This window comes from Calidris pugnax, unplaced genomic scaffold (genome assembly GCF_001431845.1).
Source record: "Calidris pugnax isolate Ruff unplaced genomic scaffold, ASM143184v1 scaffold32, whole genome shotgun sequence".
NCBI classification, from domain to species: Eukaryota; Metazoa; Chordata; class Aves; order Charadriiformes; family Scolopacidae; genus Calidris; species Calidris pugnax.
The window spans coordinates 9,115,608-9,129,585 of NW_015090783.1; the positions used below are offsets into that span (position 1 = coordinate 9,115,608).

The window sequence follows — 13,978 nt, forward strand, 5'->3', positions numbered from 1 at the left end:
ATACAGAGAATTAATGACATGCACCTCAGCCTGGCTCACCGTTGTGACCTGGGGAGTAAAGCCTCACCATGGGGTATAGGATGCTGCCCCTTGTGCTCTGCTCTGTTTCTGGGGTGGGGTGTGTATGTGTGCAGAATATTGGTGGGTGATGGAGAACCCCCCACTAGTCCCTCTTGCCAGATGACATTGAGGACTGAGACAGATGTAGGTGATGGTGGCAGTGAATGGAGCAGGTGAGGAGATGGTGGGTGCTTGGCCAAGGGTGCAGGGAGCTCACCTCAAAGGCAGGAGGGGTGTACGACTAAAGCTGTTGGTACAGGAACTGAGAAAGGCCACTAGATCAGAAACCAAAGGAGCCAGATAGTAAAAAGCCCTGAGGAAGCAAACTGTAAGCAGGAGAAGAAAAAAAAAAAAAAGAGAAACGAAAACACAGTGGAGTTGAAACAGGAGTGAGGTTGTACGGGGAAAGGTTTCTACCGGTCAGGCTGGTTGTTAGTAGAGTTGGGGTCTTGCATGGTCTGCAACAAATTACTATAACTGGCCTGGACCTTTCTTATATGAACTCGTTTTCTATTAAAGTAGCCCTCCCTTGGTGCTAGTTTCTGGGAGGGGGCAGTTTTGTCTACTCTCAAAAAGCTCTCTGCCTTTGTATGGGTTTTCCCCACTGACCCCAAGCAGAGCATCTCCAGGGCAGCTGCTGAACTGCTGTGGGTTTGGGTTTTTTTTTTTTTTTTACCTTGCTGGAGAGCTGGGATTTTAGCTTTTCCATCTTGCTGGATCTTCTGAGTTGATGAAAACAGTGTAGCTATACCACGAAACAATCATCACGACCTCTCTGCCTCCCACCTTTCTGCCCCACTATGAAAATGCAAGGACATGCTGTGTCCACATATCCCCAAGGCTGTGCCTGCCCAGGGACATCTCCTGCATGGACACCTGCCCTCCCCAGGCCACAGCAGGTTCTTCTGCGAAGTGTATGTTACCCATGCTGTATGCAGCTATAAGATACAGTTTGTTTCTCCATTTTCAATGGGTATTCCTGTATAATTAATTAACAGCTCACTGCTGGAAGGCTTTGAGCAGGGGAGGGTTGTATTTTGCCCCCCCTCAGCACCACTCATCATTGGTCCCTGCAGAGCCAAAAGCAAACGCTCCTATCTATGGGTGCTCGGGCTGAAAACACAGCAAACCCACATCAGGGGGGGAAAGTCACCCAAAGGTGTCTCCTGGGCCACGTGCCACTGCCACCCTGCCCTGCGGTGACCGAGGGCTCACCTGCCAGGCCTCCAGCTGCTGCGAGAGGTTCACCTTCTGCTGGATGGCGTCCAGCAGCTGGCTGTTGAGGGACATCATGTCGATCTTGCACTTGGCCAGTTCCACCTCCACCGCGTTCTTCCTGAGGGGGGGACAGTGAGAAATTTTGGCATGTTACTTTTTTCTAATTTTTTTAAAGGAAGCGTTAAACATATCTTTGAGGAGAAGTCAACAATTTCTTTCATTGGCAGGTCCCCAAGTTGTTCATCTCTGTTGTATTCTGGACAGTCGATTCATCTGAGGAGTGGTACAGAACTGTTGCTATAAAAACAGCACTATTACTATAAAACCAGCAAATTTCTGATTAAGCACGCTATGAAGAATACAAAAAGATACTCAGATACACTGCTGTGTAAGATAATGTAGCATGCCTGGGTAATGTGCAGGATCTGCCATTAAAAATGGAGATGTAAAACAAGGTAGAACCTATATATAAATATTTTTTTTCCTTTTCTTCCATTTACTAATGCATAGGAAAGGAAATGGTACGTACTAAAAACCAAATGCTCTGTGTCTGATTAGACTAGAAAAAATGTGGGCCCTCTCCAGAAGGTTACGGGAGACCTGGTTACCTGGGATATGGAGAAGGCTGAGGTACTCTGACTTTTTTTGCCTGCATGTTCACCAGCAAGGTCTCTAGCCACACCGCCCCAGTCGCAGGAGGCAGAGGCAGGGGCTGGCAGAATGAGGAACAGCCCATTGTAAAAGAAGATCAGGTTCAAGACCATCCAAGAAACCTGAAGGTGCACAGATTCATTGGACCTGATGAGATACATTCGCAGGTCCCGGGGGATCTGGCAGATGAAGTTGCTAAGCCACTATACATCATATTTGAGAAGTTGTTGGGGTTGTTCAGCCTAGAGAAGAGAAGGCTCTGGGGAGACCTTATTGCAGCCTTTCGGTACTTAAAGGGGGCTTATAAGAAAGACGGAGACAAACTTTTTAGCAGGGCCTGTTGTGATAGGACAAGGGCTAATTAATGATTTTAAACTAAATGAGGGTAGATTTAGAGTAGATATAAGGAATAATTATTTTTTTTTTTGCAATGAGGGTGGTGAAACACTGGCACAGGTTGCCCAAAGAGGTGGTTAATACCCCGTCCCTGGAAACATTCAAGATCACGTTGGACGGGGCTCTGATCAACTTGGTCCAGTGTCCCTGCTCAGTGAAAGGGGGTTGGACTAGATGACCTTTAAAGGTCCCTTCCAACCCAAACTATTCTAAGGTCACTTGATCCATAAGTTGCAATATAAAACAAACAAAAAGCCCTCAAAGAGTACAACTCTGCTTTCAGTTGAGACTTGGACTCATGGAAGGAAGAAAGTTTATCACTGCATATGCTTTTTAAGAATGACAAATTGTTCAAATTGTTTAAATTAAATGTTAAGCTTTAAGGAAAGCTCCCAGGTTGTGCTGGCCCTTGGGAACACTGCTGCTATGTTTCTTTTCAGGCATCTAGTGGCCACTGGGCATGTGATGCCATGGCTGAGGTTGCCCAATGAGTGCTCAGTGGCTGAGATGTTCCAGCTTCTTCTAGCTAGTGGAAAGGAATTGTCCTCTAGGGAGAAGCAATTGCTGAAGCTGCCCAAGCTGGGAAATGCTGCTTACCATGCTGAGAGCGCACAGGTGAGCACAAACCTTAAGTTTTCAATTAACTGCTGTGTGATGGGAAACCATAACACAATTTGCTGGGAACCATCTTTCCTTGCAAACATTTCGGAGAAAAATAATTGCATCTTATTAACTGCAGCTAATTCATCACCTCCTAATAGCTCTCTTGCTCTCCCCTGCAGAAGAGCAATTTGGGAATTTGTGTTTATATTCCAGGTAGCGGTTGCTTAACACCTCCTATTATAGGATCCTATTTTCCTATTGCTTCCCGTGTTGCCAAATTTCAGCTTCAAGCTAAAAATTTTCCATGCTAGATGTCTGCCTCAGGCAGTGGTTTTATTTCCATTTAGAGTTAGGGCTTTTTTTTTTTTTTGGGAGGGCTTCAGTGAAATGACTTAACCCTTGAGATGAGAGGTTGGAAGCATATCACGAGCCTCCCAGGCGGCTCACTGCCTGGGAGCAGCCCTCAGCCTGTGGAGGGATGCTTTCATTTCTAGCAACAAGATGCTCTTGTCTGCTTTCACTTGCAGCCACTTTCTGCTCATTAATTACCCGCCACTCACCCATGCACACTTGTCACGTCCCCCTTTCTCTGGGCTCCTGTCACTGCAGGACAGTCAGCCGTAAATATTAGTGCTTTGTCCTAGAGGGGTCATTAACTGCTGTGGAGAAGCTGTACCCTTCCACTCCCGGCTGTGGGTTTGAGCACCTTAAACAGCCTTTTGTTGTAGAGCCTCCCCACTGCTGCTCAGATATTACCGGGGGATTTATCGCAGTGGCAGCGTGTTGCCACAGCAGAACCAGCAACCCACCCACGCTGGAAATGTCAGAACCACCTCTCTGCATCCGGGAGTGCAGCTAGGACGCTCCTGATTTTTGCCAACAGATGGAGGTGTTACAGAGGACAGCAATGGGAAACTGGTAGTCGGCTACCTGAGTGAAAGCAGCACAGATGACTGGGTTGCTTAAAAATAGAAGGGATTGTGCATGCTGAATTAGCTCCCCACATCCTCAGAGGTGCAATGCTCTCATGCTCTTCCTCTTGTCGAGGGCTTGTGTATGAGGCGTTTCCATAAGGAGATGGACTGGTGGTGTCCTGGCCCATCTGCTTATTGAAGAGATTATCAGATATATCCTTTCCATCTAGAGAACGGGAGGGTGAATGTTTCTGCCTCTCTTCTTGGGGCAAGGAGTGCTTGGGGCAGTGTGGCAAGCCCAAGAAGAGAGCCAGGGAAGGAAAGTGTGGGGTACAAGGTAGCAAAGCTGCACAGGTCTGCAAGGAGGATGGGGAAAATACAGTCAAAACAGTGTGAGAATTCTGAAAGGAGAAATAGAGAATTACAGGACTGGAGAGCCCAAAAAGACCCTGGAACAGTAAAGGAGAGCAATTGACCAGAGGAATGCTTTAGGGATGAAGCCCAAGCAGGGCAGTAATGGGGATTGGCAAGAAAGCAGGAATTGGGTTTCTGGAAGAGCAAAAGAAGAAAAGCAGGACAAATAGGGCAGACCTAGTGTTTCCATTTGGTTTTCTGAAATCTTCTCCTCCTTGCTGTGACTCAGATCAGCACTAGGGATGGCAAAAACATAGTTGACAGCATCCTCCTAAATGCCCCCAGTCCCACTATGGGGCCGCTCTGGAAATTGGCATCTCCTGTCCTGCTCCCAGACTCCTGGCAGCATTTCCCAATGCCAGCAAAGCTGAGACTTGCTCTTTTACTTTGTTACAGCTACTGAAATTCATGGAGGGTGGGAGACACCCATCCTGGAGGCATCTCCTACTAAGGCACTCCACAACTGCTAACCCAGTCTGGCTTTGGCTCTTCATACCACTTACTTGGCAATGGCCTCATCTCGGTCCCTGATGGCCTGCAGGAGCTGTTCACTTGTCTCCTTGTCTTCAGCAGCACCTCGCAGCCGGTCCCGTTCCTCCTTCAGCGTTGTCATTTCCACACTCAGCAGCGTAACCTGTGGGCAGGAGAGCATGAATCCCAGAGCTGCTCAGACAAATTCCCCATGGGGGTGGGGGGAAGCGGAAAAAGCGCCACATGGGCCAGCCTGGAGGCTGAGCTTCTGTGCTTGTAGGAGAAGCTGTGTCTGCTGGAAGGGGGCTGTTAGTGATGGTGCAACCCCCCCATGAAATGTGCCAGCTTGCCTTGGGAAGCCAACAGTGCCAGTCTGAGCAAGATGAGTCACCAGGATGGCCTCAGTAACATGCAGCAACTGCACTGAAAGCTGTGCAGCTGTCCGGGGCAGGACCTGCCTGTGACTTGGCTGTCACTATGGCATCAGCGCTGAAATACTGCCCCTCTCCAAGTGATTTGTCTTGTGCATGCATCCTCTGAGTCTGCTTGTCTCATCTTTCCAGGGTTAAACGTCACTTAGCAGCAAATAGGATGTTTTTGGAGGGGGCTGTTATGTGTCTTGAAGTAGTATGAAGCTGAAGACAAAGGATGTGAAAATTCCCTTTCACTCCATGGAAGGTGTTACTGGCACATCTTACAATTTTAATTAGACTTTAAAATATGTGTGGAGCCTTAAATAGTCTGAGAAATGATCTATCGGTTTGGTTCTGTGCAGAGTGAGTTAATAGGGTGTGAAATCATGCAAGGATTGCATTAGCACAGCTTTGCAATATTTCATACACGTTTAATTTCTTTGTCTAGGGCACATACATGCTCTGTTACGCTACTCCACCACCTGGAAACTCTTCCAGAGTTTGACCCACCTCCTTTCTCTAAATGCAGCTCAGTAGTGCTTGAATCCTCAAAGAAATCTTTAAATAGAGGGCAGACAGTCAAAAAGGGCTCATCACATCAACGGCGTGGGAGGATCTGCTGTCAGCACGGCATGGCTGGGTCTGGGGGGAGGAGGGTGCAAACACACCCTGTCTGTGTGCAGAGACTCCCCGCTGTGTGCTGGGGCTGCCAGGGAATTGGGGAGCTCTGCCAGAGCTCTGCCCTCCCGCACACCTCAGAGTGATGATGTGATGGAAGACAGTGATGGGAGCTATGTGAAAGGTGCTGAGATCTTCTGCTGAGATCCCAGTGGATCCAGAGGCCCCCAAAAACTGCATTTGGGGATAGGTTTGGGGTTTTAACTGGTTTTGTCTGTCAGTGCTGTCTGGGATGTAGAGGCAGCAAAGCACTGCCGCCCCGGATGGACCGTATTTCCACATACATTGATTTTCTTTAGCGCTGAACTGAAGACAATGTTGTCTCTTCCATGGGAGGTGAGGATAATTATTAACCTTGAGCAAGTGTGAGGCTGGGTTATGGGCAAAAGCTGCAGGAGACGTGTACTTGCTGTCTGAGGCTGGAGTGCTTCTCTGAGAGCAACATCTGCTGCAGTTGTAGTTATGCCCCATCTTTCTCCATATAACACAGAGGTGTGAGAAGAAAGCGGGAGAACTGCAGTCTTCCCTTTGCTCCCTAAATATTCAGAGACTTCTGAAAGGAGAGATTGGGGTCCAGATTGTGATGCAGGGCAGGTCCTCTGGTCCTTCCTGGCTGGGGAGTTTGGGGAGACCAGCCACAGCAAAGAACAACGAAGTGCTGCTCCCTCCTGGTGTCCTGTCAAGGTCCCTTGTGTAAGGAGTTGCTGTATCCAGACAAGCAGGCTGGTGTATGGATGGTCACTCAAAATCTGTGGATAAGCCTCTCTGTTGGCATAGCCAAGTTGCAGTGATCAAGCCCTTGTCTCCTCCATCTCAGGTGTGTTTAAGGGCAAGGGGAACCTGTGGGTGGTGCACAGGGCTACGGTAGCAAGGCCAGAGGAGCATCTGGGCTTATGCCTCACTGGGGGCAGAAGTCTGGGCCCTCAAAGGTGTCTGTTGTAGTGGCCACACTGCTGAGAGGAGCAGTCCTCAAGGAAGGATGGGTGACAGGGCTGCTCCCTCATTGCAGTCTGCCTCTAATCAGCTGCTTTGTCAGCGAGACTATTTCCCATCCTTGTACACGTGCGGCCATCGCTGCCAGGGGTGTTTAATGATGCTCTCACTCTTTTTTCCTTTGGCCCTACAGTGGGAGGTCCCATAGCCCTACATAAGGAATGTCAGATCCCAGGTTGTGCTGACTTTCTGAACAGGGATGTGTTTTCTTTTTTCTTCTCCAGTGCGGTACAGTGAAAGAGCGATACAGCACTGCTGGCAACACCAGCCAGAGGTGTTAATCCCATTCCCTGCTCCAATGCAGTGGGTGCTGCACAAGCAGCTGTGCCAAAGGCTGCTTCTGCTGCAGCCTTCAGATGTCCTCCAGTGTTTGGAGACTTGTCCCATTGAGACAGGGATTGCAGAGCATCTCCTTGGCTGCCTGTCTCCATTTGCTGCTTTTGGCATAGGACCTCAGGGCAGCCGATGCTACGTTCAGTGTGGATGCAGTGTGATTCTGTGCTTTGGTTGTGGTGTTGGTTTCTGGGTTGGATCATTTGTTGCTGTCGAGATTGTCCTACCCTTAGCTGGTCCCTGTTGGCTCTGGGGTGCTGCCTGGTGCCAGGCTGGCTGTGATTAAGATTCCCTGGGTGTGCATTTATGAGGGTTTTGTGACACTGTGGAAGGTGGTGGGCCTTGCTCCATGCACAGCAGTACTGTATTGTCCACCCAGCAGTTGCATATACCTTTATGAAGGCTTAGTGCAGGCAAGACAGGTCAGACTGGATACTTATGAGCTTATAGTACCCCATATCAAGCAGCCTTGTACCTTTGGGGACTTCTGCTGAGAAGAATTTAAGCGAGACAGGGTGGCTGAAAAGCAGATTGGGGGAAAGGTTTAAAGGAAGTTTGGCTGTTTGAGATGATGTCTGGGATGGGCCCCAGACAACTTGTCAAAAACTCTGATCCTAAATGCACGAAGCCTCTGCACTGGGCTTAATAGAGTCTCCCTCATCCAACCATAACTTGTTTTGGCTCAAATCCTCCTGGATTATTCATCATGTTGATTTCTTCTATGGAAGGCATGGTGTGGAGGATGAACACTGATGTTACAAGACCACATGCAAAATGTGGGAATTGCTAACCTGGCTGTGCAGTCGCTGCAGCTCCTCCAAACTCTGCCTCAATTTTCCCCGTTCTCCCTCCATTAATTCCCTCAGGGCTCGCGAATCCTCGCTTGTTCTCCTGATCTGTTCCTCTAAGGTGTCATCGTCACTTCGTCGAGAGCTCTGAGAGCGGGAGAGAAATCTCTTGCTCAGATTTCACTTTTTAAAAAGGCAATTGCATTAATTTGACACTGGTTTGGGATGGAGGGTACTAAACAAGGAAGAAGAAAGTGTGAATGTGACTTTGGTAGAGTTTCAGTTTTGTTCTCACATACCTCCACAGTGGAAACATGCTCAGCCAAGGGTAGTGCTTCTACACATGATAAACAGAGCATGCAGACATGTTCTCACCTCAGCATAAACCGAATTTACAGAGATCTACTGACCACTTGGTAACATATGGCTACAGTCTCCATGTTTGTAGACCTTTTGCAGGACTCTATTTTTTATTTAACAAATACAACTTCATCTCTACGCTTAGCTTTCTTACAAGCTGCTACAGGTACTAAAATGAGGAGGGTGAGTACTCCCGTGCAGGTCTGCAGTTGCATGGTCTGCATCGTCTTCCTCACCATGGCACCTCAAATAAGTCACAGCGGCAATGCAACCAGCTTGTGGGTGATGGAAATAGGCCTGATTTGAGCCACTGCAAAAAGTGAGGTGTTTTCTTATAATTCTGCACTCCTGTGGATGCTGAGTAGTTCTCCATGCCATCCCCTCCTCCCCAGCAGTGCCGGGGCCATACCCCACAGACACCACCCTGTGCCAGCAAAACCCTTCACCTGTCAATGGATTTGAGTCTGGAAGCTCTTGCCCAGACATTTGTTCTCAGTGTCAATTTGCAGGGGCAGAACCTACCCATATTGGGGTTACGATGTTTTTGTGACACTATTGCTACTAAAGCAAGGTTAGGGAAATCCTAAGAGGAGTAACTGAACTGTGATGTATAAGACAATCCACAATATTTCCATGTTGAAACTCTAACTGCAAATCTCAAAGAAAGCCCTCTTCCATTAATTTTCCAGAATGACTCCCAGACAAATGACAGCTGCATGAGCTTGAAACTTATGCCAGTCTGACACTGCAAGCTGCAAACCCATGCAACAGGCTATACACTGTGACAGCCCATCTCTGTGGGCCACAGAGGTCTTTTTGGAGACCGGGGACTTCAGGATCCAGCAGGAACCTGCAGGAAGTTCCATCACCTGGGCAAGGGGACATGCATGAGCCAAAGTCTCCCTGTGCTGCCAACTTACCGTGGAGTCTGCCCCATCCAGCACGTTTTGTATCAGTCTTTTGAGCTCGCTGAGAGCTGCCCGTAGGCTGCCAGCTGGGACATCTTTGGCTGATGAGGTTTCTGAAGACTCATCCATGGAGGAGTCTGTAGAGACTGCTGAGTCTGCGCTGTCATTACCTCTGAGATGGGAGCAGAGATACCGCACTTGGCAATATGCTTCCCAGAGCTGCAGCCTCAGCTGGAACAAGAAAGCCTGACATTAGTCTGGGACATCAAGTCCATGGAGATCCTCCTTCCATGGTGAAGTGAGGTATGTGTTTATCAAACCTCACAAATATTTGTCTAGCTTGCTACCTTGGTTTTGAAATGGGTGCAGAGATTTACTTTCATATGGTCAAAAGGGTGTTGATACCAGAGCTGAGACCACAACCCCAATTTTCTGGCTCTTGGTTCAGCTGCAAATCCAGATCAAATGCATTAAACTCCTTTTCCCTCTGGGTCTGGTCACAGAGGTCCAGGGGCTAGAGGGCAAATACCTGTTCTCGTTCTTGTTCCAGCTCCTCTGCCTCCATGCTCTGCTCTATCTCAGATAGCAGGGATGTGCTGGTTGTGTTCACGTTTTGGAGACTTCTCTCCTCACTGAGCTCTTCTACCTTCCCCTGCAGCTGCCGGTAGGACAGTCGCACCTCCTGGAGCTCCAGCTGGCTTTGGTGTAGCTTGCAAAGAAAATCAAGGAATTTGTTAAGGAAGTAGGAGAAAATATTAGGATGGAGGTGGTACGGACTGGATGAGTCTCTTGGTTTGTGAAGGAGCTGAGAGGGAGGAATGGGTGTCATGAAAGAGGGTTTCCAGCCAGGAGGAAAGTACTCTTGGCTGATACTGCTATTTATTGGAGCTTAATAATCTCCAAATGTCATTAGACACTGTTTAGACTCCAGGATGTCCTGAAAGATAAAAATAGCAAGTTAATCAGCACTAAAATGAGGAACATTGTGAAGAATATGGGACTCAGGTAATAAAATTTGCTGAAAACAACACAGCAGGAAGTGAATCCAAAAGGAAAAGTAATACAGATATGTTACCAAAAAATATATACACATATAAAAATACAAATATATATTAAAAAAAGATTCAGGGTTGTTTTGGAAAGCTGGGGATCCAGTGGGATGACATTTGGTGACATATGGCTGCAGACATGAGGGGGTTTGTTGGCAATCTATCTGAGCAGTGAGAGCTACAAGGCCAGTTACTGTCCTCTGGGACAGTGGGATCTAAAGAAGTTCCCTTTTGAAGCCAGTTCTACTATTAAAAAACTAAGTAAAATTAACTGCAACTAGAGTTCTTTGCTTTCTTTTACATTTCCCTCATTTCCTGAGCACCTTGTTCCACCCCCTTCCTCAGATCTCCCTCCTAAGCTGCTTCTTGCCATCAAGATGCCCCATTGTGGCTCCTGTTATCTGTCCTTAATGGGAACACCCAGGACCTTGCTGCTATGCTCACATGACCCATTCTATTCTTCCAGTTGTTTTGTTTCCCAGTTCCTGATTATCTTCCTTGTCAACTTTACCCCAAACTACATCTTTTACTCCATTTCCCCCCTGTTCCCTGTCCCATCACTGTCCCCTCACCTGCAGGTCCTTGTCATGGCTTTGTCTCTCCAGGATGAGGACTCGGTCCTGCAGCTCCTCCACGGTTCCCTGGAGCAGGTCGTTCTCTTCCATCATGGCACTAAGGCGATGCTCCAGCTCCCGCTTTCTGTCTGTCAGCATTTTGATCTGGGGAGGAAAGAGAGGTGGTGTCCGCACTTTCCAGCAAGCAGAGAGGAGGGTAATCACATTCCCAAGAGAGAAACGAAACAGCAAAAAGCAAAAGTATGCACACACCTATTCTGTAACTGAATAAGAGAAACTGTATCTCTGTGTGTGGTTTAAAGCTTAGGAAGGCTCTGAAAGGAAACTCCTCCTTCCCAAGGCTGTAGGGATAGCTCCAAAGGGGCTGGCCGGATGGCAGGAGGCCAGGGAGCAGAAAGAAACAGCCAAATGGATTAAGTGAGGACCAGCCCTGCTCACCCCTCCTGCCTTAAAATTTGCAAGACTGGGCAAAACTAGTTACTATTCTTGGCTGGTCCCTGACTGAGCATGGTGGCATTTTCTCTATGGGTGCTGGCGACCACAGGATGAGCCTGTGGGACCCTGCTCCCTGCAGGGCTGTGCCACAGCACTGCCCATACGCTCTTCTTAATTGCTGCATGTTCACCAGGTCCTCATCAGGGATTTCTCTGTCTTTTCACTTGTGAAGACTCCTTTCTGTGCCATGCTTATTTTTAGTCTTCCAGTGATCAGTTGCCTTTAAAATTGGTTCACTTCTTTTAATTGTCAAGGGCAGCAATTTCAGGTGAAAAGGGACAATGTGCCAAGCAAAGCTTCTGTGATTCAGTTAGCTGGGAACAGTGCACAGGATGAATCAGCACTAGCCAAGGTCACTTCTTGTTCAACCAAGGAAAAGGAGCCTTTTCCCACAATAGTACACACAGAACCTCTGGGGACCGGCTATGCCATTTATCAGTCCAGCATAACCCTAAGTGTTCCCTATGGCCTCTTTTCAATTCATGGACCATAAACAAAGTCAGCAACTTCCCACTACTTTCTTAGCCTCTTTGGGACCTTGCGTCTTTGCTGCTTTCCAGGTTGCTGGAAAGATTTGGCTGAATGAAGGAATATTAGCAAAGTGTGTGGACTTGCTATTTCTGCAGGGTAAAGGCTGCTGTAGGTATTAGAAAGCTGCTCTTAGGTGACTAATGGTTTCTGAGATGTCTCTTCCCACCACCATCATGATTTGCGTGGGTTGGGGAAAAAGGATGTGAGAAAAATACGAGGTATAATACAGAGATTGCATCAAGAGTTCATATTTGGTATCCAAACCAGTAATGAACACCCTGTGAATGACCATGTACCAGAAAAAAAACATCGCCTGGGCCACGGGAAAGGCACGGGGGAAAGGGATTTGGAAAGCAAGAGACAGGAAGGAGGTGAGGAGGCAAGGAGAGGCATGCACAGTGACAGGCATGCATGATGACAGCAATGCACGCGCCGGCAAACCCTTTCCGAGCCTCTATACTTACTTCAAGGACCTGCTGCTCCACACCAAGGGGAGGGGAAGAAAAGGCGAGGGACCAGCAGGGAGCAGGTGGGAGTGGGAGAAAAGAAGAAATTGAGAGATTTTAGGAAAAGCTCTTCCAGACAACTTATAAATAAAAAAAAAAGCGCTAGGGTAGTAGAGTTGGACATCTTCTACCACTCTGGTTCCTGCCTACATGGTCTCCAGTGACCCCCATCAGGGAAGGGAAAAGAAAGGAAGGTAATATTGTTCCTGTTAATGTACCAGAGCTAAAACAGGCAGGGTCTCCTTGCTTTCCCAGGTGTGTGGCTCAGAGGCAGGAGAGGATTGCTGCTTTCTTTGCAAGCATGAGGAACAGAAAAAAACCACCCTTGCAGACCTTCCCACCATGCCCCAGAGTTTAATCTGTACTGGGCAGGCCTGCAAGAGCACAGCCATGCTTTAGCTCCTGGAAGATTCCTCTCATCCATTCATTTTGCAGGCGTGCTTGTGGCCAAGGCAGCAGTGGAAATTGACCCATGCCAGCCCTGGGTTGCAGCAACAGTCCTCACTGGGGTTGCTCAACAATCCTCCTTTGCCCCACAGCTACCATCCTTCTCTTTGTTTGCTCCAAGCAGCAGGTTTTGTTTGTCCAGCTCAGAGCAGTTCATTATACAAGTTAGAACAGCCCTGGCCACCTTTTGAAGGAGTGAGGTGGAGTGTGGGTGACTCACCTCAGCCTGGAGGCTCTCCAGCCGAACGATGTGTTGGCTGCTGGAGGAGTTCTTCTCCCGAAAGTCCTCCCGGAGGGTGTGGACCTGCAGGGAGAGCTGCCGTTCCACCTCCGATGCCTGGAAGAAGACATCAGCTGGTATTATTCCGAGGGTTATCCCACAGCAGGAAAACACTTATCTACTCCTGCCCATGGGAAGATCTGCCCCAATATGACTTCTGCACAAACCCTTGTTTTGGCAGAAACTCCGAAGCCTGCAGAGTCTGGACAAGGGAAAAGCTCATCCTGAACAGACATTGAGGAGAGCAGCCATTTAAACCATGCTGATTTTCCCCTGGGGCAGCCAAAGGGATACAGCCTGTAACTTTCTTCCATTGCAAAACAGAATGATGACTCCCATGCCCTACAGAGAATTTAGTTTTCCTCAAAATTAGTAGCCTGATTGGGGTTGAGGAGGAGACCAGGCCACTCACAAAGGCAGAGGGGAGGCAACCTCCACAGACCCCAGGAAACACTGCTATTAAATTTACGCTTTCTAAACCTCTGACCAACTTTGGCACAGCTCTAAAATAACAAGGGCTCTTTGCCTCTCATTTCTGGCTCCTGTCAGGGCCAGACGGAGAAGCATCCGCTCCACATGACTGTCGGTGCAGGATCGCTGGGCTTGGCCCTTTTTCCCATTTCGAAGGAGAGATGCCCCATTTATGTAAGGTGGTTTGAGGACAATGGAAAGGCCATTCCTACCTGCAGGATCCAGGCTGCAGACAGCCTGTATAAATGACAGCTTAGACATGTTAACTACTCTCCAGACAGCTTTATGGCTGATTTTTACATGGTGAACACGCTTGTTTAGGCTTGTAAGGGAACATAAGGTTTTTATGACAAATCCCTAATGAGACAGCACAAATGGATGGTTTTCTATTTAATTAGCCTCCATCAGGTTCCATTACACTTAG

General features: G+C 48.1%; 1 protein-coding gene across 1 annotated transcript in view; it reads right to left on the reverse strand.

The window, feature by feature from the left end:
* The window catches only part of CCDC64 (coiled-coil domain containing 64), a 49,164-nt gene that overhangs the window by 3,564 nt on the left and 31,622 nt on the right, over nt 1-13,978 (reverse strand). Inside the window, exons 3-10 of the mRNA XM_014963630.1 lie at nt 13,024-13,140; nt 12,315-12,326; nt 10,822-10,968; nt 9,730-9,909; nt 9,213-9,431; nt 7,936-8,079; nt 4,760-4,890; nt 1,276-1,396 (exon numbers count right to left, since the gene is read on the reverse strand). Of these exons, the coding sequence (XP_014819116.1) occupies nt 1,276-1,396; nt 4,760-4,890; nt 7,936-8,079; nt 9,213-9,431; nt 9,730-9,909; nt 10,822-10,968; nt 12,315-12,326; nt 13,024-13,140 (1,071 nt within the window). The remainder of the gene's footprint in view (nt 1-1,275; nt 1,397-4,759; nt 4,891-7,935; nt 8,080-9,212; nt 9,432-9,729; nt 9,910-10,821; nt 10,969-12,314; nt 12,327-13,023; nt 13,141-13,978) is intronic.